This window comes from Myotis myotis, unplaced genomic scaffold (genome assembly GCF_014108235.1).
Source record: "Myotis myotis isolate mMyoMyo1 unplaced genomic scaffold, mMyoMyo1.p scaffold_m19_p_6, whole genome shotgun sequence".
In the NCBI taxonomy this organism is placed as follows: Eukaryota; Metazoa; Chordata; class Mammalia; order Chiroptera; family Vespertilionidae; genus Myotis; species Myotis myotis.
The window spans coordinates 23,531,566-23,558,338 of NW_023416368.1; the positions used below are offsets into that span (position 1 = coordinate 23,531,566).

At 44.2% G+C, this 26,773-nt stretch overlaps 1 protein-coding gene and 1 pseudogene across 2 annotated transcripts in view; one reads left to right on the forward strand and one right to left on the reverse strand.

The window, feature by feature from the left end:
* DPYSL3 (dihydropyrimidinase like 3) overlaps positions 1–26,773 on the forward strand; it is a 103,636-nt gene that overhangs the window by 51,165 nt on the left and 25,698 nt on the right. For both annotated transcript variants that reach the window (XM_036312915.1, XM_036312916.1), the window contains exons 2-3: positions 21,934–22,022; positions 26,145–26,329. In XM_036312915.1, coding sequence (XP_036168808.1) covers positions 21,934–22,022; positions 26,145–26,329 — 274 coding nt within the window. The remainder of the gene's footprint in view (positions 1–21,933; positions 22,023–26,144; positions 26,330–26,773) is intronic.
* Positions 9,442–9,870, reverse strand: LOC118658041 (annotated as a pseudogene).

Below are 26,773 nucleotides of genomic sequence, written 5' to 3' on the forward strand. Positions count from 1 at the left end.
CAAGAAAGCAGTAACTCCGTACCCACAGGTGACTATCCCCGCCTCCCGTCACCTCCAGCTGTCCACACCTGTTGGCTCACAAATGTCGGGCAGCGCTCATAGGATAGAAGGAGTGGGGATGGCCCGGCCAGGCCTATCACATCACCATTGGAACAACAACTGAGTGCACGGCTTCCTGACAGTGGTCCATGCGTTGCTCTGCCAGCTGTCTGAGTTCGCTTCTGGCTGTTGCCCAGGAGCATGCATGAGTGGAAAAGGATGGAAAAACAGATGCTGTTTTTCTCCCTTGCCTAAGTGAAGATCTGGGCCCAAGGCCCCTTTTCACTCCATGTCCTGTCCTCTTCCTGGACATAGATAGAGCCAGGCTCCCTGTTCCCATCCAGCCTGGCAGAGCGACAGACCCTGGACACACCCAGATCGGGAAGCTCCGCTCTCTGGTGGCCCAGGAACCTAACCGGGACATCTGGAATTCAAAGACACATTTCTTATGGCTTCATCAATCTCTTTTTCTTTCCTATGGAAGCACTGAACAGTGAGATTTGAAGGATAAAGTGAGATTTTATCTTTTAACAGAGGAGTTCCTTTGGCTAGTAGAGCAAAGGAGTCCTCTTGTTTTGGGATGCAGGGGAAGGAAGAGAACCCCGGATGGAGTGTCAGCACCTTGTGGTTCAGCCTGTCCTTGCCTCTCATTGGCCTGTGAATTTGGGCCAACTTTTATTATCCTTCTCAGATTCTGTACCAGTCAAGCGAGGGCACTGAACTAGATGATCCCTTAAGTCCCTGGCAGTGCAAATGACTCCATGAGCTTTTATTTTGTCTTCTATTTTCTCATGAGATCATGGCCAGCCCCTCTCCACTTAGTTCCAGATTCACAGAGAGGAGTTCTAAGCCCTCCCCACCAGGGAAGGGAGAGCAGTGAGAAAATGGATGAGAGAACAGTTGTTGGCTTAAACTCAGCAAGACCAGCCAACATCTGTGTTGGATATAAGGGTCTTTGGTTGCTTTTTTACCCTTAAAATCCCAGCCCTTTTCTCATTCAGACAGAGGACTTGGTTAACAGACTCTGTGCAGGAGAGAAATAGAATAATGATGATTGGTAGGTTCTTTCCTTAGCAGAGTGTTAGAATTAATTCAAATGAGTGTTATAAAGTGATACCATGATCTACTTGCTGGCACATATAGTCTCTCTTGTGGATAAGGCTACCATTGATAAGGGCACAAAGCCAACAATTGCCCCAAATCTAGATTGGTCAAACAAACAAGCATAACCAACAGAAAACAACTTCCGGTCTGTATATACTCACCAAGCTCTGTTCAGTTGCCCTGGCCAATATTTTAAATGTGATGGCTGACATCCAATAGAAAGAGCCCTCCCCAAGGCCAAGTAATGCCATGGATGCTCCATGATGGATGGTTTCTGTTTTGTTACCACTGCATCTCCGGTATTTAGTTTTTGGCACATATTAAGCCTTCTGTACATATTTGTTGAATGAATGGATACATTTAACACTTACTTTGAGGGAATAATTTCAAGGGAGAAAATGATCAGCATGTGCATGCGTTTGCGCTTGTACACCATCCTCCCTGTCACTGAAAACTTTAGAATAAGATCACTGGCCAAGAGAAGCGTGACATTCCTTTAGTAGAAAACGCAGAGCTCACTGTAGCCGGGGACCTGACAGGCAAATGTGCCAGGGAGGCCATCCGTCAGTGGTACTTCATTTTTCTGGCCTCTATCCGTTCTTCTCCTTCTCCCAAATTCTGCATCGGGTCTCATTCTCAGCCTGTTTCAGGGGCCTGCCTGGGTACTTCTTGCTTGCATCCTTTCTCTTACTGCAAATGATTTAAAATAATTAATAGGGACCTTTAGGTCTTTGTCCAAATGGATAAAATTGTCACCGTGACTTTTTGAAACAGGATCTGACACAGATTTTAACTTAAGCTGCTTCTGCCTTGGCGCAGAAAGCACAGTCATTAGAGTGATCAGCTGCGATTCCATAGGCCAGTCTGCATGTGCACAGCCCACTCTGCCATTCACAAAGCTCGGTCAAGGAGCGGCCCATAGTTCTTTTGTGTTTTCCTGTCAGGGCTGGCCATTTCAATGGAATGCTTGTTTGCTTGTGTGTTTGTTTTCTTAAAGATTTTTAGTCCCTCACCTTACCACATCTATCAGCTTTCTCTGGGCTTCTATTTGGAGCTTTTCCTGTTACTGGCTTTTATTCTAACATCCATTCTTTGTTTTGAGGGGAGGGGACAGTGGAATACATTTTAGCAAGCTCATCTCTGTTTGTAAAATTGTACAGTTCATGGACTCAACAATCTATGTTCACTAATAATTACTGGACCCTTTTAAAAGGAGTATCTATGATGGATGGCAAAATGAAGACTTAAAGTATATTCATGGAACCTAAACCGTTTGATCAGAAAGCATTTGAAGTACTATATGTATTAGAGTGTATCATCTATAATAATAATAATAATAATAATAATAATAATAATAAAAGGGTAGTATGCTAATTAGACCAGACATCTTCTGGACATCATTCTGGACGTCCTTCCTGATGAAGCCTGGCCAGAGGGAAGGCAGCCCGGGTCCCGGAGGGAAGTCGGTGCCAGCCGCTGGGGGAAGGAGGGACTACTCTTACACAAATTTTCTTGTATCGGGCCTCTAGTATATAATGTAATCAGCTGTCATAACAATATTTTGCTATATTTTGATTGAATGAATAGTTATTGAACGTCAGCTCTGGGCCTAGCCATGTAATGCTTTTCACAGGAGCATCTAATCTAGAATGTAACAATAAGAATCAGCATTTGTTGTATCCTGTAGTAAGTGCTTCCCATCCATTATCTCATGCACAACTCAGTTTGGTCGATGGATTTCCAAATAGGCTTCCCATTTTATCGATGAGAAAACGTAGAACATCAGGAAGTTTGCCTAAGATCACACAAGCCTTAACTGGTGGAACCAAAATTCCAACTGATTCAGAGCCCACATTTTTAACTCCACTATATGGTGCTACCTTACATTCTAACTTCTCTTATCTTCTCCCACCTCCGGGGTCAGGAGATGTTGGTTCAAACAGGACTTCTCCTACTGCAAGTCCAGGGTTAAGTCCTTGTCTGTCCCTATTTTCCCTGAGGCATGAGTGAGGAGTTCTGGCTATGGGAGTCACAAAGAACAGCCAGGGGGTGCCCTCCTCTGCATGGGGTTCCACACAGGAGCACTGGCTGGTGCTGGAAGCTCTTCAGCCTTCCCATGAGGAACAGCCTTGCTTCTGGGCAGCTCCACACTGTTGCATTACCCAATCAACTTGCCAGGGATGTGCCCCCACTCTCAGCACTGAAAGCTCTTTTGCTTGAATTGGCAAAATGACCAATGAGGGATTCTTCTTAACATGGATTTGAATGCCACTTTCACATCCCACACCCCATGCTGCACTCCTCAGCTTATTTTTTAAAAATATATTCTTATTGACTTCAGAGAGGAAAAGAGGGAGGGAGAGAGACATAGAAATATCAATGATGAGAGAGAGAGAGAATCATTGATAGGCTGCCTCCTTCACAGCCCTTACTGGGGATCGAGCCCGCAACCTGGTCAGGTGCCCTGACTGGGAATCGAACTGTGACTTCCTGGTTAATAGGTCGATGCTCAACCACTGAGCCACGCCAGTTGGGCCTCCCCAGCTTCTTGGTAAATCCTAAGCAAGATTCCATGGAGGTTTAGACTTAACCTGGCTCTGTGAAATTCATCCTCAGAGCCTCTTTAGAGATTATTTTAATTCAGCTTTCCCTTTCAGATGAGGAAACCAAGACCCAAATAGGGCTGAATGAATTAGGGCTTTTTCTGGTATCTGGTTTACTGTGGGGCACTGAGATTTTACAATTGAGTAGAAAAAAACTTTTTTCAATTACAAAAAAAAGTATGAGTAGTTATAGAAATATGTACAAAAAAACCCACAAGAAAACAAAATGAGGACAATAAAAATAAGCTAACATGAAATGAATCAGAGCTAGACATTGTAAACTTTATGAACATACCCATCTAGGATTTTTTTCTTATGACTATACATGCCATTTATTAAAATGGTACCGTATATTATTCATGTTGTTTTACATCCTGCTTTTCATTCCACAATATGTTATGACATTTTTCTGTGTTTTAAATGGTCTCCCTTAACATAATTTTAAATACCTACATATTATCCCTGTGTTTGGGTTTCTGGTTAAATTAATCCCATTTTGTTTAGGTGTTTTTTTTGGTTTTGTTTTTTGGTGGTGGTTTCCAAGGTCTTGGCATTAACAACAACAATGAAATGCTGGATTCATTTTCAGATGCTGTTCTTTAGTTGAAGTTAAATTCAAAGCTACCCTGGGATGAGAGGTTGAATAACTTGCCCAAAGTTGCTCAGCTCATGGGTATCAGACTATAGATCTGAATCCCAGTATCTTTAGACTTAGTCTTATCCTCTTGTTATCGCTCGATTGCTTCAGCAGTTGTGCCATTTTCCAAGGAAATCTGTGTTCCCTCTCAAATGAGCATATTTGTTTCCTCGCCACCACCCATGCTTGCCTCCCCGTCCTGTTGAGGCTGATGATGTTGTAGAAGTACGCAGTGTCTTAGGACCTGAAGCTACACAGCTGGAAGGAAAACGTGCCCAGTCCTTTCCCCCGTCTCCCTAATGGCTTAACCTATACGCTGGGAAGCTGGTTTTAATTTGACATTTACTGTGTGTGTGTTTGTTTTTAACCCCACCCCTTAATTCTTTCAAGGTGACCTTTGTTTGAAATCATACACCCTTGCCCCTCAAAGCCAATCCGTGCCCCAAAGCCTGATGAGATTACTTTGTTTGGGGATATTGATAAACTCAGAGTGGGGTTTCTGGCTTATCCAACTAAATTGCTTTAAATTATGGCCTTGGAGTAAGGGCTTTAAACAACTTAGAAGGTTTGAAAGCCATTGAATAGAATCCTCTGCTTCCAGAGGCCTCATCCTGAGTTTATTCCACAAAGAAGGTATGTTTTCGTTTTGTTTAGTTTTATTTCAATTACTTCATTGCCTGCTCTTTCTCAGACCCCTTTTTGCTGGGAAAAATGGTGGGAAACGCTTAGCCTTGCTCGGTTAAGGGCAGGAAGAGAAATAAGGAATCCGTTATTCTAAACCCTCTCATTTTAATGATTAAGAAAATATGGGCCAAAGAGGGAAAATAATTTGCCAAAGGTCACACAGCAAAATAGTTCTATTAAAAAAAAAGGGGGGGGGGGAATGAAACAAAAAAACAACAACAAAGCTTAGGATTCATTTCTCTTGCTTTGATTCAGTGCTTTTCTTACACTCTTTTTGATGGGGATGGGGAATGTGAGAGGCTGCTGTGTGAGGGGCTGTTGTGATCTGAATTTGTCCCCTCAAGATTCATGTGTTGAAGTCTTAATCCCTAGTATCTCAGAATGCGACTGCGTTGGAGATAGGGTCTTCAAAGAGGTAATTAAGTTAAATGAGGTCATCGGGGTGGGCCCTGATCCAGTAGGACTGGTGTCCTTATGAGGAGAGGTTAGCACACAGGCACACACAGGACAAGACCCTGTGAAGACGGAAAGGAGAAGAGGGCCCTTTATAAGCCAAGGAGAGAGGCCTCAGAAGAAACCAGCTGCCCACACATACCTGGATCTTGGTCTTCTAGCCTCCAGAATTGCGAGAAAATAAATCTCTGGTGTTTACATTTAAGGCACTCAGCCTCTGATACTTTGTATGGCAGCCTTGGCAAACAGGGGGGAAGTTAAGAACAAAGACAGATAAAAACTCAAAACTTCAGCCCAGACAGGTGGCTCAGTTGGTTGGAGCATCATCCCATACATCAAAGGGTTTGATCCCAGGTTAGGGCGAATATGGAGGCAACCAACCTGCCTTCCTCTCTATAAAATCCTTGGGTGAGAATAAACAAAAACAGCCTGGCCCGTGTTGCTCAGTGATTGAGCATCGACCTATGAACCAGGAGGTCATGGTTCGATTCCCAGTTGGGGCACATGCCCAGGTTGCAGACTCGATCCCCAGTAAGGGGCATGCAGGAGGCAGCCAATCAGTGATTCTCTCTCATCATTGATGTTTCTATCTCTGTCTCCCTCTCCCTTTTTCTCTGAAAATAATAAAAATTATTAAGAAACACAAAACTAACATCAAAGGTGGGAAGTTCTCAATGAACAGGAAAGGGAAACCCAGATAATTAATACTTATAAGGAATTATGCCATACCAGAGCCCATGCTAACTGATTTTCAGGCATGATTTTATATATGGCGTCTCATTCCATCCATATAACATGCCTGGGTTATAGTTATCAGACTCACTTTACAGATGCAGAAACTGAGGCTCAGAAAGTTAGATGGTTATTAACTAACTGGTGGAATTAGCTCCAAATTCACCCCATTGACTGACTTTAAAATCTTCACTTAGAACACTCTGCTCCTTCCCAATGAGGAAGCTAATCCAAGCTGTTTAGTAAACATCGATATTAAGTTTTTTAAAGTTAATAATTTTTTCTTATTGTTAACTTTAAAAAATGACCTGTAATCCACTTACTTGATTGGACAGGAAATTTCGGGTCCCTGCTTTTAGAATGAAAACAGGGATTGGGGAAACTTAAAAAGATAACCAAAGTATTTGAGTTTCACAACCAAGTCTTCCCAGTGGCTTACACCTTTGCATGTTAAAACAGACAGCTACACATAATAAAGAATTAATGTTGATAGTGATGGACCCTAGCCCCCGAAGACATCTAACCCAGCAAAGGAATATCTATTACCAGCATTGGGTCATATTTGCTAAAGCAGGAAACCAGATCCATACATCTGTAATATGAGCAGATGTGGAAACTGTCTATGCCAGAATTTTACAGTGACATCTTTTAGAAGTATTTTTAAGAATAAGACCTGAGAAATATGCACTTTACCAAAGAAACAAATTCCAATGAACTTGAGCTGCTGGTAAACCCAGTTATGATAGGAGAAATATGGGCTGCTTTAAATATTGAATGTAGATGGCTCTCTCACAACTGTGTCCTCCTTGGTTCAAAGTTGTGTGGCCTGTCAATGCTTAAATGTATAGGTTTAAACACACTTGGACTTTATTAGTAAGAAGACACAATCAAGTTAAGAGTTCATTGGGCTTTGTTTTCAGCATATCCTGGGGTTAAGCCCCAGTTAAGCCGGTCTTAGACTAGCTGTGCAGTTTTGTTGCCTCTACCTTTAGATTAGAATATTAATTCAACCAGTTCCCACCATTTTCATCACCCTAGCTTAAGCCTTTGTCATCTGATTGCAAGGCCCCCTAATTAAATCACCCCATGTGATCCTTTAAAAATATAAATCAGATCCAATCACACCTCTGCTAATATATCTATTGCGCTTGGAATGGCTCTCAGGGTTCCACGTGGGCTGGCTCTGACTCCATCTCTCCGGACTTCAGTCCTGCCAGTGCCCCTCAGTGACTTGGCAGCAGCTATCCTCCCCTCTCACTGCCCCTTGGACCTGTATGTCCATCTCCAGCTCAGAGCTTCTGTACTGGCCGCTCCCGCTAACTGGGGAGCAGTTCATTACTTGACTTCTTCAGATCATTCAGAGCTCTGTCCAGCGGACAGCTTCTCAGACATGCCTTTGAAACCTCATTAGAGGCAGACCCAGATTCTCTTCCAAGCCTCCATCATCCCCTTACCCTCTTTCTGAATTTCACTTGAGACTGTTGAAATTACACTCATTTCCTAGCTTATGTGTTCTTTGCCCTTTCAACCATACAGTACAATGGCAGGGAATTTCTTTTGCTCATTGTTGTATTCCTAGTCCTGTGAATAGGAGGCATTTACAATCATTAAAGGAAGGAATGAATGGATAAAGAAAGAAAGAAAGAAAGAAAGGAATGAAAGGCACACTACTCCTTTATTGTAAACTAACATGGTTTCTTTGGGTTAAGTGGTTTGGGGAGGATGCTGTCAAGGAAACAGTATTATCAGAAGCTACGATACTGCTCCCTGGTGATAGGGACCATGTCTGTGTTGTTCTTCACTCTATCGCCGAGGCCTAGCTCAGGCTAACCTTGAATGAATGGAGTGATGAATGAAAGATGAAAAGAGGGACAAAAGTGATAAAACACATGAACACCGCTGTGTCTGAGATGACTTGGAGGGACTTGCACGAGTTGTGACTTGTTTGCTGTTTTTTAGACAGTTTAATACATGCCACATCTTGCTTTGATATGCACAGGACAACGGCAGCTGTACACTTCAGTAATCACAACACTTTTTGGAACAGTTCTGAGCAGAGACACAAAAAGAGCACACATTTTGGAACTTCTGCAAAAGAAGGTTATTCTGCTGGTGTTAGAATCATACAGTGTTAAATGGTGATTACTGGAAAGAGCATAGCTTCGTGGCTTTGCAGGTAGGGATGAAGGCTGCAGGCCTCCGGGTGCAGGGCACATAGTCCTGTAATGTCAGTGTGATATTTGCAAATAAAAGCAGTCTTGAGTACATTCCAGGAGGTGCCTGTTGTGTACAGTCTTCGATCTTTGCTGAAGGTGAAGAAACATCTCCCTATAGGAGTAACTGCTGACTCTGATCATTTCTAAGTGGAGCCTCAATTGTATTTATCTTAAGGGTTCATATCCTTCAAAGCTGGCCTGACCTCTTGAAGTCCTTGTTCTCAGAGCATCTGTAGTTTTCTCTGTCACTATAACTTGGAGAAGTTTGGGGCACAAGAGTAAAATAACCACCTATCTATCTAGCAAATGAAAGTGGAGCTGTGGGTATGCAGGTTTCTAGGCAGATAGATGGCTGTGACCAAGAGAATCAGTCATCACCATCATCTGCTTCTTGTGTCAAGAAAGAGCCAGAAAGCCCTGGCCGGTGTTGCTAAGTGGTTAGAGCATCGGCCTGCGCACGGAAGGGTCACGGGTTCAATTCCAGGTCAAGGGCACGTACTTGGGTTTTGGGTTTGCTTCCTGGCCCCAGTAGGGGTGTGTGCAGGAGACAACCAATTAATGTGTCTCCCTCACATCGAGGTCCCTTTTCTCTCCCCTCCTCTTCCCTTCCCTCCACTCCCCTCTCTTCCCCTCCATTACCCTCCCCTCCCTTCTCATCCCCTCCCCCCTCTCTCAATGGAAAAAATATCCTCAGGTGAGGATTAACAGCAACAGAAAGAGCCAGAAAAAAGAGTCATCTCCTTCACTCCCTCTTCTCCCCAAACTCCATCTTAGGAAGTGTGCTAGGCTCTTAGCAGAAGGTAGTTAAAGCATATGTAAAAACTAAAAAAAAAAAGGCAAAGCCAAGTTACTTTGGGGGGATGGAGAAGAGAGAGTAGGGTAGACATCCAGGTGAATCTTAGAAGATTTGGGTCCAATTTTTTTTTTTTTTTTTGCATGTGAAAATTTATTACTATGTTTTTGCCACCAGAACTTAGGATCTTGGCCTTTCCTCCTCGCCTTTGTCTAAGGCCAAAAAGAGAGACAGCGGCTACTTTGACAGCCTTAAAGCAGACTCCAGGAATGCCACCAACAGCATGACCTTTGTGACCAAATTTAGCAACCAGAACTTCATCATTTGCCTCAATAAAACTCGAACAACCGTCACTGGGTACAAAGGCTGTGATTTTTGGGGGGAGGTGATTCGTGATCAGCCGGATGCTGACACACTTCCTGATGGCAGAATTTGGCTGTTTGTCTTCAACCCCCTACTTTTTCCCTTTGCATGGGAGGCGCCTCAAAAAGCATTGGCCTTCAGGGCTGTGCCCAAATGGGCCTTTCTGTACTGTTTATCATGCCACTTCAGACCTCGTCAGTGGCTCTGGAGCTTCCTGGCAGCACAGAGACCAAGTCACTTGCCCATCCGGCCGGTGTCACGGGCCTGAAAAAAAGAAATGTGCAACTATTGAACACTTACTATGCACCAGAACCTAGGCTTAATACTCACCTCAGGCCTCTGAGGCAGATCAAAGTTTTCTCATTTTGCAGCCAAAGCCCACTGTTGTCACCATTGCATCAGGCTGCTCTGTCACTTGGGATCGTTAGCTGCAAAGTGAGTGCTGAGGCCTGGATAGACCGACCCCTTCTCCTGTACAGACCCAGTCTCTGTGATGTCCGGACTCCAGAGCAGAGCAAACTGGGGAACATCTCTGGCCTTTGAAACAGTACCTTCCTCCCACATTGTGCTCTTTCCACCGCAGCGTGGTGTGAGTTGCAACATTGCAGCTGTATGTTCTCTTAAATGCACCCACCACGGGACAGTTTTAGGAAGTTGCATAAGCCAGTGGTTTGTGTGCCCATAACCACAATCCCCAGGCAGCCCCCGCCAATTTTAAAAGTATAAGGTCAGACTTGGAGAAGAATCCCCATGGCCACCACAACTAGATGGGGAGTAATTGCCTGTCATTTGAAGGTGCCGCTCACACATTCCAAGCCTGGAGCCCGCATTTCTCCTCTGGGAATTGCATTTTGGCTGGCTTTCAGATTTAGTGAAAGAGTTCCTTGTTTCTGAGAAGCAGTCGGGTGGGAATTCACTAGACTTCCCTGTCATTCTAAAGGCTCAGTCAAAGCCAGCTGCCAGTCAGAAGTGATCAAAGCGGAGAAACGCTTCTAAAAGAGGGAAGTGGGTACCATGCATTGGCCAGCAGCCCAGAAAGGCTAAGTGCCTTGCTCGGGGTCGCAGAGTTATGACCAGAATCCAGGGCTCTTGACTTCCATTCCAGAGTCCTTTCTTCTACCCTTCGCTGCCTTTCAGTTGATGTAGTCATTTTCAGTGTGACATTAACTCAGATCCGTCCATGAACACCTGACCATCCTTCCAAATCACAGGCCCCCATTCTAGCTATCTGCTGCATGGCTGTTGGGTTGGCCAGCACGTCTAAAGTAGTATTCATAGTCTTGTGCCGCCACTTTGTTACTCTCCCTTCTGTTCTCCATTTTTATTATTGGGTCCTTCCTACTGTCCTGACTTGAAACTTCAATTTTTTTAATGTGTGTGAAGTTTTTTGTGTGTGTGTTGTTGTTTTTTTTTTTCAGAGGGAAGAAGGACAAAGGAGAGAGAGAGAAACATCAGTGATGAGAGAGAATCATTGGCCGGCTGCCTCCTGCATGTCACCTACTGGGGATCTAGCCCACAACCCAGGTGTGTACCCTGATGGGAATCGATCCCGTGACCTCCTGGTTCATAGGTTGACCAGCCAGGCCCAGTCGATTTTGACACATCACTTTCCATTCCCTTTCAGTTGCTAAGTGGATCACTGCTTTTTCTGCAGTATGCCATGCATTTTCTGACCCATAGTCTTGCTGTCACAGTAGACCATAGCAATCAACTTAGTCTATTTTCTTTTTATGATTTTCTTTATTAAACCTCTTTGAAAAGTAATAAAATGTCATACACATTGTGCAACTGGTGAAATTATATAAATTAATAAATAGAGGAGAAAGGCGGGGAAATTAAGTTCCGAGTACCCCCTCCCTCTGCTTTCCTTCTCCTTACCATACCCAGTGTTAATAACTTGGTGGACATCCTTCAAGACCTTTCTCTTGCTCACACAAAAACATAAACATATTTACCTAGAGTATTTTTTTGTTTGCTTTTGCAAGAACAGAATCCTATTTTGCACTTATTTTAGATCTCCAGTTCAAGATGCCCGTTTAACCTGTTTTTACAAAATAGCTGCGTAATAATCCATAGTGTGGCTGTGTTGCAGTTTATGAAATCATGTTCCATGGCTGGATGCTCAGAGCCTGGGCTGGATAGTTCCTGCTTGCCTCTGGATATTCTCTGCACCTTTCTCTGCCCTGCCCCATGCCCTGGACCTGCCTTTGCCCTTGGGTGCCTGGGGGGATTCAGGTCACGTAGTACCACTGGGAGATGGAGAAAGGTTACTTCCCTGAGTCGCTCCTGCTGGGTCACTGGAGCGGCTGCATGCCTCCACTGAAGGGCACAGACCGCTCCGCACAACTGCCCTCTTCACTGCCCATAACCAGGCCTGCCCGCACCTCCTTCAGGCCTGGGATGGTGATGACTCCCTACTGTTGGTCCTGGGATGCTGCACATCCCTAAGCTCTGTCCACACTTTGTTAAATGATCCCTTTGCTAACCTCTCTTTTGTATTCCATATGTTTGAATTCCTTATGTTTCCTGGCAACCTAAGTGATAAAGGCTCTTTTTTTTCTGCCACTTGCTATTACTTTCTAACTAGTTCCTTTCTTAATCTCCATCTTGGCCATTCTGGTAGCTTAATTTTTCCTTTCACTCATATTATCAAAATCCTTCCGGAGCTCCCCAGGATTCACAAAAAAGGGCAAACTCCCAGCCAGCCATCTCTTGCATCACCTACCCCTCATTCCAGGATCTTAAGCATTAGGGACCCTGCACAACTCCACAGTCCCCTCCCCACCCCACTCCTCACCCCACTCCCCACTTCTAGACATGCATTTCTCGCATTGGTACAGTTGGTCTCCCAGTGACTGGTTATGTGATGTTGGGCCATGAGCTGAACTCCCTGACCTTCCGTGTCTTCATCAATTCAATGCGGGTAATAGCAACACAGAATTTATAGCATTTGATTGAGGGTTAATGGAACAAAATGTACACGCTTCTGAGAGTTTCTGTCACATAAGTTTTCAGTAAGTGCTAGTTAGGAATTATTGTTCCCCCACTCTGCATGTCCTGATCAGTCATTTTCCCAAGACTCAGACCTTCTTTTACATCTACCCAACCAAGGGTCTTTCTCTCAATAGACTTTGCTTTTTAGGGCAGTTTTAGGTTTATAGGAACATTGAGTAGAAGGTACAGAGAGCTCCCATATACTCTTCTCCACTCCCCCACCCCAGAGTTTCCTGTTATTAACATATTATATTGGCGTGGTACATGTGTTTTGATTGATGAACCAATATTGATGCATTATTAACAGCAGCCCATAGTTTTATATTAAAGGTCACTCTCTTTGTTGTACAGTCCTGTGGGTTTTGACAAATCCATGCTGTCATGCATCCTCCGTTGAAGTGTCTTAGGGAATAGTTTCACTGCCCTGAAAATCCTCAGTGCTCCAGCTGTTCCCCTCACCACCCTCCCACCTCTCTCCTCACCTCCCCAAACCACTGATCATTTTACTGTGCCTATCGTCTCACCCTTTCTCTTCTGATTTCACATTATTACTTCTGTTCATGGCTTCCTTTTCCTACTGTTTCATCTTTGCTTCTCCATAAACCTAACGTGCAGCTTCACAGCCAGTAGTCACACCAGTGTGTGTTTCAAGGATGAATGATTAAACCTGGTTATCCCTGGGATCAAGGGTTGAAATTTCAGGCCCTCCTGCCTGACGTCGCAGGCATTTGGCTTTGGCACAGGCTCTGGGACTCATGGACTTAGGATCCTGTTGGAACGAAGCTGGAGCCCAGTTTTCTCATCTGCAGAGAGAGGTCTCACCCATCGCACGTGGATTGGAGGCCTAACAAGGAGCAGCGCAAGACAAAACAAGAGAGAAATGAAACACAAAAGTATCAGATAAACCCAGACCAAAGATGGCCATGGATTCGTTCTCCAAAGCACTGACTTTTCTTTAGTCTGTGTTCTACTTTGCACTCAGGTCCTGAGCCACACGTTTCTCAGGCAGTTTATTAGTAATGACTCACTTCTATTTGTACTGCAATTTGGATTTGCCTTTAATTGTGCATCCATACAATAAGAGCAATAAAATAGAAATGGTAGCATGGTGGTAGGGTTATTATATTAATACTTAAAATGCTTGTCAGCCTGCGGACTCAAGGGTCCCAGGTTCCATTCCGGTCAAGGGCATGTATCTTGGTTGCGGGCACATCCCTGGTAGGGAGTGTGCAGGAGGCAGCTGATCGATGTTTCTCTCATCGATGTTTCTAACTCTGTGTCCCTCTTCCTTCCTCTCTGTAAAAAATCAATAAAATATATTTTAAAAAAATAAATAAATAAAATGCTTACCACTTATGGCCCAACCCTGCAGCGTGACATTTAATTCTCACAGTAACTCCTTGAGGTCGGCGTAATGATCTGTACCTTATAAATGCATAAACGGGCCTTTTTGGAGAACTACACCTTCACTCAGCAGAGGAAACTGAGGCCCAGAGACAGATCAACTCACTTGCCTAAAAAAAATCACACAAATAAGTAGGTGGCAGAGACGCCAATGTAGCTCTAGCTTCCACTCTCCCGAAGAGCTCTGCAAAATGGTTTTCATCCTAAGCAGTATCCTTTCTATTCCCCCCCCCCAAAAGCTCAGCTAAAAATGTGCCACATTTCTTATTTGACTCGCATCTGATACATACATACTCTTTTCTGATAAGGCATGTTTGTTCCCACATTCGACCTTCCCCACCCTGCCTTTCCCTCTTCACCCCAACCTTATGATCCAGGGGTCCTTAATGATCCCCATAATCTCCTCCCTCTGCTGCACTGCCTGGGGCCTGGCAGGTCCCTGTGATTCTGCTTTGGGCCCTGCTTTTGCTTCTGACAGGCCCAGGTCCATGTCCAACCGGTGACCTTTCGGTGCGCAGAACAACCCTCAACCTACTGAGCCACTCTGGCCTTGCGGTAACCTTCCTTTTTAACAACGGTAGCAGATCTGAGCTCAGCCTTTAGAACCTTTCTGGAGGCAGCAAAATGTAGCCAAAACTTAGCAATGTTTTTATTCCTACTTTTAACGTCTATTTTTGGTAAGTGATACTGGCTTAGAATTTATGGGAGGTAGAGAGTGTTTCCTGTAATAACACATTTATTTGAGCATGATACTAAGTCAATAATAACAGCACAGTTTGTACCAGGATATGTCAAATATCATGAAAACAGTGTATAAGTGACCAAGGTTTGGACTTCCCAGGTCCAGGAGACCTTCCTGCTTGAGACTGGAATGGCTTGTGGCTCCTCCTGTGCAGGGCTGGTTGCCCCTCCCCTCCCCATCCTCTCGTTCCTGGCCTGGTTACCCACTTGTGCTTATCCGTGTCTGGAAACCTGCTGAAGATGGAGAGACTGTTATCAGGGGGCTGGGATGAAGGAGCCGTCACGGCCATCCCCCCCCCCCCCCCCCCCCGGACTCTGACCGAGGGCTGGCCACATCACTTGCCTGGCCCTTTGAGAGATGCATCTTTAGAACGATTCACGTGACGTTCTGGGGAGGGGAGAATGCCCGTAGCTGACTTTGATGTTCTGGTCGAGAAGACTGAACAACCTCCTGTCCTGGTTAATATTGCCCCCGGCTACTGCTTCCTCTGCTGGCTGCTTCGCCTACCCTGAAATCTGTCCCTGCAGGACCCAGCCAAGCGTGATCCTGTGCACACAGTGCTTCTCCCTTGGTATGCATTTGGCTTGGTGGGCTGTGCTTTGAAGGGGGTGCCCCAGGTTAACCTCCATCTAGCACACCTTTGATGGTCATAGTGTGTTGGGACGATGAGAGGAAGGAGGAATGTTTTTGAGATTCCTCTGGAGCAGTTCAGAAGTTTGGAAGAGCCAACCTTGCCAAACGATGCCAGTTTCAATGAAGACTCAGAGCCAGGGCACTGCATTGCTCTTCAAGACGTGTGTTTTCTCCCGATGTTTTCTGTCTGTCTCAATGGCACGTTTGTCATTGGGGGTCCTAGAAACAGACCCATGCCTGGGGCGGGGAGTGTGGGTTTGGGGGCAGGTTGAAGACCTTTCCACCCACTCTCCATTCCTCCCAGAAGAGAGCAAGCAGATTGTTATCTCCTCATGGAGGCTTATTTCCAAAGGAGGAATGACCTGGAGGGGCATGGGAACTTGCCCTTGATGGAGGAGGGGGGTGAAGAGGGGTGACCTTGGCTGCTGGTGGCAGGAGCTGAGAACCGTTGCTGAGGGCTGGCTAGGGACTGGCATCTCTTTGTGGCAAGGTCTGTAGATTTCGATGAACAAAATGTAGTTCAGTTCTGCGTGAGCATTTGTGAGAGGGGGGGTTTATAGTGGCCAGTTGTAACGATAAGGAATAATAATAATGGTGGTAGCTCACATGTCTGAAGCATTTGTAGCATGCCAAGCAGAGTTCAGCCCTTCACATGTAGCATCCCCATAATCCTAGCCAGCACTCTGAGAGAGAGTATCATTGCCCCGTTTCCCAGGCGATGCCACTGAAACCCAGAGAGGTGGAGTCACTTGTCCAAACACAGGTAGTGTTAGTGTTAGAATTTAAACTCACGTCTGTGTGTCTCGTCCAAGGTGCGTATTTAACAGCAGAGCCAGGATGAGAAGCTTGGTCTCCTACGAGCCCACGGGTGCCTTGTTCTGAACACCATTTTGAGTCAACTGGACTGTCTCAGAGAGCCTTTTCTCTTTCTTCTTTGAGATACAGTAAGCGCCATGTCAGTCCGTGGTAACTGAACTGGAAAGGAAGACAAAACAGGCTTGGCACTTCACATATTAATGGATGCTGCTTCAGGGAAGAAAAACAAAATTTCATCCATGTAGTTTGTCCATCCTGCTGTATTCTTAGGAGCAGAAGTGTTTTTAGAGAGTCAAATCTAATTACCCAGAAGGGAATGTGTTTTACATAGCCACCGGCGCCTTGCCCTGGAATTCTAAAGGATCTCGAGTCCCACTTAAGGATGGGAGTCAGGTTCTGTGATTTGAGCAGAGGTAACACCATATGTGATTTTGGAAGACTCATCTCTATTCTGTACCCTCTTATTCTCTTCTGAGGATTCTAGGTTTTACTCTGAGCTGCTGGAATGTCCACCACACATACAACTGAGGTGCTTTAAGTACTGTTATCAGGCTGGCTTTATTGATGCGAAAAATCCATGGGGGTGGGGGGGGGGGGGCTTTGGGAGGCATATTCTCATGACCTCAGGTAGACGGAGGTGATAATTCAAGTTCTTGAAGTTGAAGACTAGATGAGGAAAATGAAAACGGGAACCAACATCTCCAATAGGCTTGAGTTCAAGGTTCTGTTCTTTCATTCTCTATTCTCATTGGAACCCCAGCCTTTCCTGTTACAACTGTTTCCTCCTGCCTTCCCTCCTCTCCACTCTCCCTCCATTCCTGCCTCCTTCGTTCTCTCTCTCTCTCCCCCCTCCCTCATTCTCACAAACTCCTAATTGTTAAAAAATATATTTTTATTGATTTCAGAGAGGAAGGGAGAGAAAGAGCAAGATAGAAACATCAATGATGAGAGGCAATCATTGATCAGCTGCCTCCTGCACACCCCCTACTGGGGATCAAGCTTGCAACTGGGGCATATGCCCTTGACTGTAATCGAACCCAGGACCCTTCAGTCTGCAGGTTGTCGCTCTATCCATTGAGCCAAACTGGCTGGGGTGCAAATTCCTAATTTTTTGTATTGGTTTGTCTTAGTTATCTGTATATACTAGTGAAGGAAAGAAGATTTGATTTCATCACTTTCTCAGACTTCAGGGACCTGTGCTACCCTGGATTGTGAATCAGGTCCCTTTATGAACTGCATTGACACATAAGGGGCAGGTTTACTGCCCTGACTCTTTGTAAGTGGCAAAGAGTTACTGGGAAAGTTACTGGATTCCTAAGGTTACCTCCCGCAGAGCACTGGTCAGCAGTTTCAGCACTGGACAGTCAGAGTCAGTATTAAACAGAGAAGAGAGCCCTGTCAGGAAGAGCCACTTGGCATACGGGTTAAGACACTTGGTACAGTGGCTTCCGACGGAAACGGGTGTAGCGCCGTGAGGTAGAGACCTGGATTTTCTTCCAACTGGAACTAATCGACTCTGTCACTCAGAGGAAGCCACTCACCTCTCTTTGATAAATGGGAAGTCACCCCTTTTCAACATACTCCTTAAGGCTTTAAAATATTAGGGTACTGTAAGTAATATGGATGGAATCAATGTAACTAATATTTAGAGGTGTTTACTTGTGTGCTAGATAGTTTATATATGTGTACACACACACACACACACACACACACACACACACACACCCTTTATTCCTGGCAGCCACCCTATGTGACAAGCTAGCTATTATATCCACTTTTAGCTAATAAAAAAACACCTGAGGTTCTGAGAGGTTAAGTCCCAACTCAAGATCACACACCTAGTTAAATGGGCTGCCCAGTTCTCCCAGCAGCGGGAGAACCCAGCTGGTCTCACACTTACTAGCTGGTATGCCTGGCACTCCTATGGGCTCTCAGAGCTCGCCACACTCAGCCCTGGGTGACTGTGCAGGGTCTAAGGCAGAGGGAGTCCTGGGCTGGTTGCTTCGGGCTCTGAAGAGCTTCATTATTCCAGATACCCTCCAGATTATCCCAGTGTGCTCTAGCAATACCCTCATCCTTTATATCCCTCATTCCAGGAGAAACATTGGTAGGCTCCTAACGAGACCATTTTACCTCCTTGGGCATCAGCTCATGGATGCTAGACAACTTCAGCTGCCGGGAACAGAAAGCCCACAAAGCCACAATCACCCATCCTTTCTAACGGCATCCTTCTAATCCTAGAAGTCAGATGTGTTCGTCTTGTTGGTTTTTGACCCCAGCATGTGTTAGTTACTCTCTAAAGCTGATCCTGGAATTCACGAACGAGCATGTTCTGTAACAAGTGGGGTTTGTTTTTATGTGGCTTGGGAGTGGTCAGCAGGTATGTCATCCTTCAATGACAAGCCCAAGGCTGGCTTTTCAGACTTTTCTGTGTCTAGTAACAGTTTGCCTGGGCTGCCCTTTGTCGTGGATCCCATCCCACATGCATGGAAAGAGTTAACGTGAATAAAGCAGTTTTATTAACCACTTTCATAAAAGTTAGGGGGACAAGCTGAGGATCCTAGGGCAGCATCCCTGGGAGTTCTGTGAATTGAGGTTTTGGTGGCTCTGTTTAGATTCCTGATTATTGAGCCAGAGGAGGTTTATTTAATTATCATGTGAAGGGTTTCCAATGGTGTTCACTCCACTTAGATCAGCTCTTACTAATCCCCCAGTGTACATGGGGCCTGAGATAGCTTCTGCCCCTGGCTGACATTTGATAGGTGTTGAAGGAAGTGATGAGCAGGCCAGTGGCTCAGGGATGGATGTCCCCAGGCAGGAGGATGGTCATATTTCATAGCTGGTCTCCGTTCAGGCAGTAACTGGCTCCTTTCCAAAACCCAGCTTACCTCACCTCTTTGTAGAAAGATAAAAGAATATCAGAAAAGCACTGAGCTACAAGAGGGGACTCTTACTAGTATAGTTACCAAGATTGTTATTATTACAAAGCTCCTACTGGAGGTGCTCCTGTCGCCCTCATAAGCACGCAGAACCGTGCCTGGGGCAGTGGTTTCTGCTACTGGTGTGTGACTGGGTCCTGGGCTGGCTGATGACACCAGAGCTGTGTATGGCGCTTATAAAGTATAGATGTGACCAGAGCAGGGCATGGGAATCTGTGTTCTCTAGTGTAGGAAGCACAGTCCTAGGACTGACTGCCTCATATAAATTTTCAGTTGCTGTTAAACCAGTAGATTAGAATTGCCTTCCAGGTTTTTTTCTTAAAAGTCCAATTTTTTGGCCCCTTCACATAATTTTCTGACTCAGATGGCCTTTCCATCATACCGATATAATACAACTTCCTGTTTCCCACCCTTCACTCATTCATTTGGCCATGACCTCACAGCTGTCAAGAATGGGCTGCAGGAACTAAGGTAAAATGATCAAAAGACACATGGTTCCAAGAGTAAGAGAGTCTTTGTCTGGTCAGGAGACAGTTGAACAATAAGCCAGCTATTATGGAGCAATATAATTGTGTGAACTAAATTGCAATGGCAGCAGGTGGAATTTGCTGGAAAGTCAGGTAACGTGTCCTAAGGGAGAAACCCTTTGACTATAGGCTGAACAAAGGAGAGGACGGTTGTTGGGTGCCAGGTAAACAAATGAGAAAGCAGAACATCTTTGCAAAGGCTCAGCCTGATATGAGATAAGAACTTCATGCTTCATCAAGTTTTGCTGTTGTATAAAATATGAAGCAATACATGATGTAAAGCAGGGTAGACATACTGACCACGCCCAGATCACGAGGGGCTTGTAGATCATGGGTGCTGGGAGTTTGTATTTGACCTTATTCCTGCATCTCCTCGCCACATATATAGGTTCTTTCTAAGCGCCTCATTGATCAGTATCTATTTAAAATCCTCTCCCCTGACAATATGGCATGATGAAATTTCTTATTCTCATGCAATACCTTGGAAGCAGGAGAAACTAAGTGGTAATTTGCTTTATTGCTCATGGATCCCTCATTTCAATTCTCATTTTCTGGCCCTGTCCACTTTAATTTTTGAAGCCAGAGGTCAGCTCGTATGTAGGGCTTCCTTCCCCATAAAACCTATGTTCTCAGACTGAGGAATCTCAGAGGGAAGGAGGCTTCGAGAAGAGATTAATCAAAGAACATATGCATATGTACGTTACCTATGGATACAAACAATAGGGTGGTGAAGGCCTGGGGCGGGCAGGAACCAGGTGGAAGGAGGTAATGGGGGGAAAGGGGACATAGGTAACACTCTCAACAATAAAGATTTAAAAACCAAAATAAAACCTACGTTCTCTTTGAAAGCCAATGTCTGCCTCACCAACTTCATTTCATGCCACTTTCCTCTTTGATCCCCAAGCTCCCCCCACACTGATCTTTTTCAGGTTTTCAAAGAAACCAAACGTACCCCTACCTCAGGGCTCTGCACACGCTGTTCCCTCTGCCTGTAATTCTCCATCTCCACCCCATCTAAATTGATCTTCCCAAAAAGGCCTTTTCCAGCCTCTAGTTAAATAGACAAGCTCCACTCCCCTAGATTTTGGGGGCATTTAATACATTTTTACATTTTATTTGTTTTATTGACTTTCTTTATTGCCAATTGCCCCATAAGTTCCATAAATGCTGTGACCTGCGTGACTCATTCACAAGGGAACCATCCCCACCTATTGAATAATACATATTAAATAATGATTTGCTGAATGAGTGGGTGGATGAAGTCCTTAAGTTTAAACCTTAACAAAACCCAACCTACTATTCTTTTTCATGCTCTGGCGCACTCAACCTAAGATTTCTCTTCTCCCCTATGAACCTAAGGAAGCTTCATCCATCCCTCATGCTGCAGTCTAAGCTCCATTCATTTAATGACATTTTCAATCTCTAAAGCTGACACTGATTTGTGTATCTCCTGACTTACATGTAAAACACATATTTGTATTTTGTGAATAATCTTGGAATCTACATGCGTTGTTTCCAGTTGGATCACTCGCCAAACTTCATTTAAGTTGTAATTTGTAAAGACTTTTCTCATCAAGAAAAGCAATTTTTAATAATAAAAGCAATAAAGAAATATATTTCAGATGTGAGAGAGATACTGAATATAATGAAGCAAATATGAATCCTGCATAATTGTTTTCACCTTGAGTTAAGTACTGTAGATGTTTTGTCTTCTTTTCCATCAAGTAGTTTTCTTACACATTCCACATCTTCGTGTGCATGTGTGCATACCTGTGTAAGTATCCTGAATTTTAAATGTAACATGACTACCATGTCATTGTAAAGACTTTTAAAGGCTGTTTCATGGTATGCTGGATCCTACGTGATTTTGAGAATCACGTGGAGCATCAGCAAAAATACCAAACTGGGTGGTAGGCACCGAAGTATATGTATTACCACTTTAAATATTGAATGCTCAATGAAGCAGAAACATAATAAAAAGAGTGTCTTCCCTCAAGTAGCTATGCTTCTGATTTGTTATGGTAGGTTGCAGAAGCAAGAGGTGAAACTCCAGAATAATTTGTATTAGAAGCAAAGGCGAAAGACTGGGTCCCCAGGAAATACCCCTATTCAAAGGCTGAGTGCATTGAGCGCATAGATGCCATCAGTGTGTTCTCACTGGACTTCCAAAGCAAGGAGTTGGGCAAAGCTTGGCAGACCACTCTTCTCTGAAGTCTTGACTGCGAGAATGACTGCTGTTCTCTTTTTCTTCTAGAGTGACCGTCTTCTTATCAAGGGAGGCAGAATCGTCAACGATGATCAGTCCTTTTATGCTGATATTTACATGGAAGATGGCCTAATCAAGTATGTATTTGGAACCCTTCTCTTTATCTCTTTGGTTTCATGTCTTCTTCTCCTTAAAAATGAATCTTTATTTTCACCCCTCAGTCTGGATGCACATGATTCTTCAAAAGTGGGAGCTAGCCCTCGTTCACTTGGATCACATGAATAAAGTGAAAAACCTGAGTTTGATCAACCCACTGAGGTGGAGGGCACTTTGGGCCAGCTGCGTTGATGGGCATCCTATGTGTCTTGGAGAAGTGGAAGATGTGACCACTGTCCTTAAGGATACTGAAAAGTGTGCGCAACTTATAGCACCCTAAAATAGGTCCCCAAGGAGCTCAGCTGAGGATAAGTCTTTTAGAAGTGTCCAGAGGAAGGTTTTGGGGTGGAAAGGCCATTTAAACTGAACTTTGACTTAGGTAAGAGCACAGATAGGACATATATTCCAGGCAAATTTCCAAATAGATACTTTAGGAATGTGTAATTACTTAGCAAAATGGTTTGCTATTGGAATCCTGAAAGCAGCACAGCCAGGTAACCTTTAAGTGCAGGTTCCTTACCTAATGACCTTTAAGGGAAAGGTTTGATAGACACATAGCCTTTCATCACAGAAGGCACGGTACATCCCCACAGGGATACGATATTGTGTAAAACTAGTGCATTCAACTCATCCTACTAGCCATTCCTGACCTTGTTCAGCTTTATACTTAAGTTGTTCAACTTTACTGGCTAGTTTAATATTCTGGTTATGGGAGACCTCTTCCTTATCTTTGAAAACTTGGCTTAGATATACTAGTAAATTTTTGCGGGTGGACATTCCTTATCAGCCCCCCAATCTGAGCTAGCTTCCCCTTCAGTATAAAACACCGTGTGTTTTTATCAATCATAGAAATCCTCCTGTTAGGCCCCCTTGAGAGCAAGGACCATATCTTGTTCATTTTCATATTCCCTGCACTGAACCTAGTATTTAGTACATTGAGCTCTTTTATAAGAGATACCTTCTATTGAGTATGTAGTATGTCAGGCACTGTTAAATGTTTTTACACCTTACCTCATCTGATCTGCCAGAAATCTTATGAAGTAAGTACTTTTATTGCCCTCTTCTCAGATGAGAAAAAAGAACATAGAAAGTAAATAATTTGCTAAAGATCAACATATAAATCAGATACATTGAATGAATGAATGAACAATGCAAGATTTGGTATTTAGTTGCCTTGCCAATTTCCATAAATAATTTTTCATAGTAGAAGTAGGAAAAAATGGAAATAATAGGCAAGCTAACAAATATAAAACAATTTTGTCAAAATATCAGTCCAATTGATTTTATATTTTTTATTGCTAAATATTATTTTATATAGTCGGCTCTCTTTGGAGGTAGCAAATTCCCTCACTTAGAGATTCAGAAATAGAAAAAAATTATTACTTAATGCTTCTTTCTTATTTCAGAGTTTACGCTAGGCATCAGTAATTGATCCCAGAACTTTTCACAGTTGAGTCTTAAATGCAAGTTCAATCCATCTTCACACACTTATTCAGGCATCTACTACCAGAGTTGAATGTGCAAAATGAATTCCTTTTGGCATCTTTATTAGATTGGACTAGGGACCACTTAACAAGGAATTTAACCAACAGATGTGTGGGTTGGTAGTGGAGACAAGGTTGGATAAACATGATCTCCATCCAATCCTGACATTTTGTGTGTCTCTAACAACATTCTTAACAGAGTATAAAAACAGAAATACAGGGGGTCCTCAAAGATGGTTTGACTTATGATTTTTTTCATATTATAATGGTTTGAAAGTGATACTCCTTCAGTAGAAATCATAATTCAAGCTTTGAATTTTGATCTTTTCCTGGGCTAGTGAAAGGGCGTACAATACTCTCTTACAATGCTAGGCAGCTACAGCGAGGTGATTTTGCCCAACTTTAGGCTAATCCAAATGTTCTCAGCTGACTAAGCTATAATGTTTGGTTAAGTTAGGTATACTACGTGCATTTTCAACTTACGATATTTTCAGTGTATGAGTGGTTTATTGGGACATATAATCCCACTGTAAGTCTAGGAGCATCTATTATTTCCTCCAACTTTTCCACATAGTTGTTTGCCTGTGAATTTTTATGGAGTGCTTGCTATGTGCAAGGCAGTTGTCTTAGTCACTGGACACATGCTATGTTAGATGCCTTTGGGATCCAAGTCATCTCTTCCCCTGGGAACCTTACATAATTTCAGGGGAACTGAATAATGTGTGTGCTTGTGTGTGTGTGTGTGCACGCGCGTGTGTGCACACAAATGACAGATTTAACATTACCAGATAATATCAACATCAAATATTAAATTAGTAGAATGATGAGATTCAGAGGGAGAGGACTGGTTAATAAATGGGAGTAGGATGGTTATTAATCATAGTAGCTGATATCTATTGAATTCTTATGTACCTAACATTGTCCTTTAAGCTTAACACAATAACATCTAATCTCCACAACAACCCTATGGAGTAGGCATTTTTATGACATTCTACAGTTGAAAAAATTGAGACCTGGTGAGGTTGAGTAACTTGGCCAAGGTCATAACGCTAGTAACTGGCAAAGCCAAGATTGTGCCTCTAGCTACCCCAATTCCAGAGCTGATCTACACTTAATTACTAGACCTGGCTGTCAGTAGAAACTTGACCAAGGAGGGGAGATGGAAGCCCAGCCTTCAGGAATTAATATAACCTTGGTTAGTTCAGTGGAGGAAAAGAGGAAGGCACATCTGTTTGGGGCTTGGTATTATACTAATTGTCATAGTGGTGCAAGCACACGTGCATCCACACAGAGAGACCAGACAGCTCTTCATGCCCTGGGCTCTCATTTTCCCTCAGAGGAAAACCAGCAAGATAAGAAAAATGGGAACATGGCTGGCCAGTATCTGGACTAGAATAGGGTTCCAATCAGAGCTGCATTTTTTCCACAGTGTGTTTTGAATTGTGGTGGCTCTGGAATGGCCCCATGGTGATGTGGTGAAGTTGAACTCTTAGAGATGTCAGAAATACTTGACTTCAGTTGCAGAACTAAGATTTTGGCAGGCCAGTAGTGGACTTCTGGTGCCCCAAGGGAGTTTCCTTCTCGGCTGGCTATGAACAAAGGGGGAACATTCATGATACTGGCAGTGGGGCTCCTGGATCCCCCAAAGTAGGAGGCATTTAATGACAATGTAGGAGTTTATAAATCAGGGTCCTACCTGCAAACTACATTGGACGGGTTGAACTGGCCATTTAAGTCAAGGGTGTGAAGTCACAAATAGTTCGAGCAACATGAGATGGTGTGTGAGGTGACATTGTTCCAGGACTAGTTGTGTTTGTTCCTTGCCTGGTGGAAGGTGCCTTGGCCTACTCACCAGCTTCTTCCCCACCCAAGTCCCCCTCTCCCTGAGAGGCTCTGAAGCTTCCTGGGGGAAGGTGTTTGGTTGAGGTTGGCATAATCATCTTCCTTGGCTGGAAGCTTCCATTGAGGTGCTGACCCTGCCAAAGCAGCTGAGAATAGATGCCTACAGCTTTGACTTCCTCCCTTGCCTTTGTGTGTGATTGATGGGTACATCATCAAGGAAAGGTGGGCTGGGGAGCGAAGACTGGGGTGCCAAAGGACCTCTTTTGTTAGGAGCCCAGGTGAAGTAGCTAAATTCACATTTCTGTTTTTTAAATGATTCATCGTCCCATGCAATTTCTCCTAAAAAAAATATTTATTTCACACCCTATGTGCTAGACACTCTCAAACCCCTGGGGTTATAGTACTAAACCAGGACACATGTTTTCCCCAAAAAGCACATTGGATTGTGTTGTGTCTGTAAAAATGATTTTCTGTATGTATGTCTATTTTTATTTGTTTCTAGGCCGCTAAACTTGTGAATCTACTTTGATAAATGTGTTCCTATGTTTAAAACTTATAATATTACTAGGAGCCCAGCGCGCGATTCGAAATCGCTTGGTGCCGCCCACCCTCAAGTCGCCGGTCCAGCCCTGCCTTCCTCTCCGGCCTTTGAAGCAGCCACGGCCGCTGCTGATCAGGCCCTCCCCCAGTTAATTAGCATATTTCTCTATTATATAGAGAGATGTCTGTCTTTGAAACCACTCTTATAAATTGCCAGCTGTTTCACTGTCTTGCCAGGCAAATTGGAGACAATCTGATTGTCCCTGGAGGAGTGAAGACCATCGAGGCCAATGGGAAGATGGTGATCCCCGGAGGCATCGATGTCCACACTCACTTCCAGATGCCCTACAAGGGGATGACCACCGTGGATGACTTCTTCCAAGGGACCAAGGCTGCCTTAGCTGGCGGCACCACCATGATTAGTAAGTTCCCCCAAATCACCCACTCCTGGTCCCCAGTGTTAGGAGTGTGTTAACCACCGTGCTCTCCGATGATAACTTGTACACGTCCCTTAAGACAGTTGGTAGACTTTCTGCCTGATGGGTCCTGAAAGGCAGGTTGGAGTGAGGACACTGGCAGCTCACCACAGCTGCATGAAGGAGATGCATGAGGTTCATGACAATGAGCTCAGCCATCCCTCCTGTCTTCCTTAGCATTAGGGGCGGGCGTGCAGGTGATGGAGAATCAGAAGTGACCACCTCTGGGCCCATCACTGGGAAAAGCGGACTGAAAAAGTTGTGGATAGTGGGGCAAAAAGTTATTTCAGAACTTCCCCTTTGGGTCTCAGGCAGGAGGGGCAGAGAGCATAGCAGAGAGTTTGGTGTTATCTGGTCTGAGCTATTTGTTGACCAGTTCATATTTTTAAG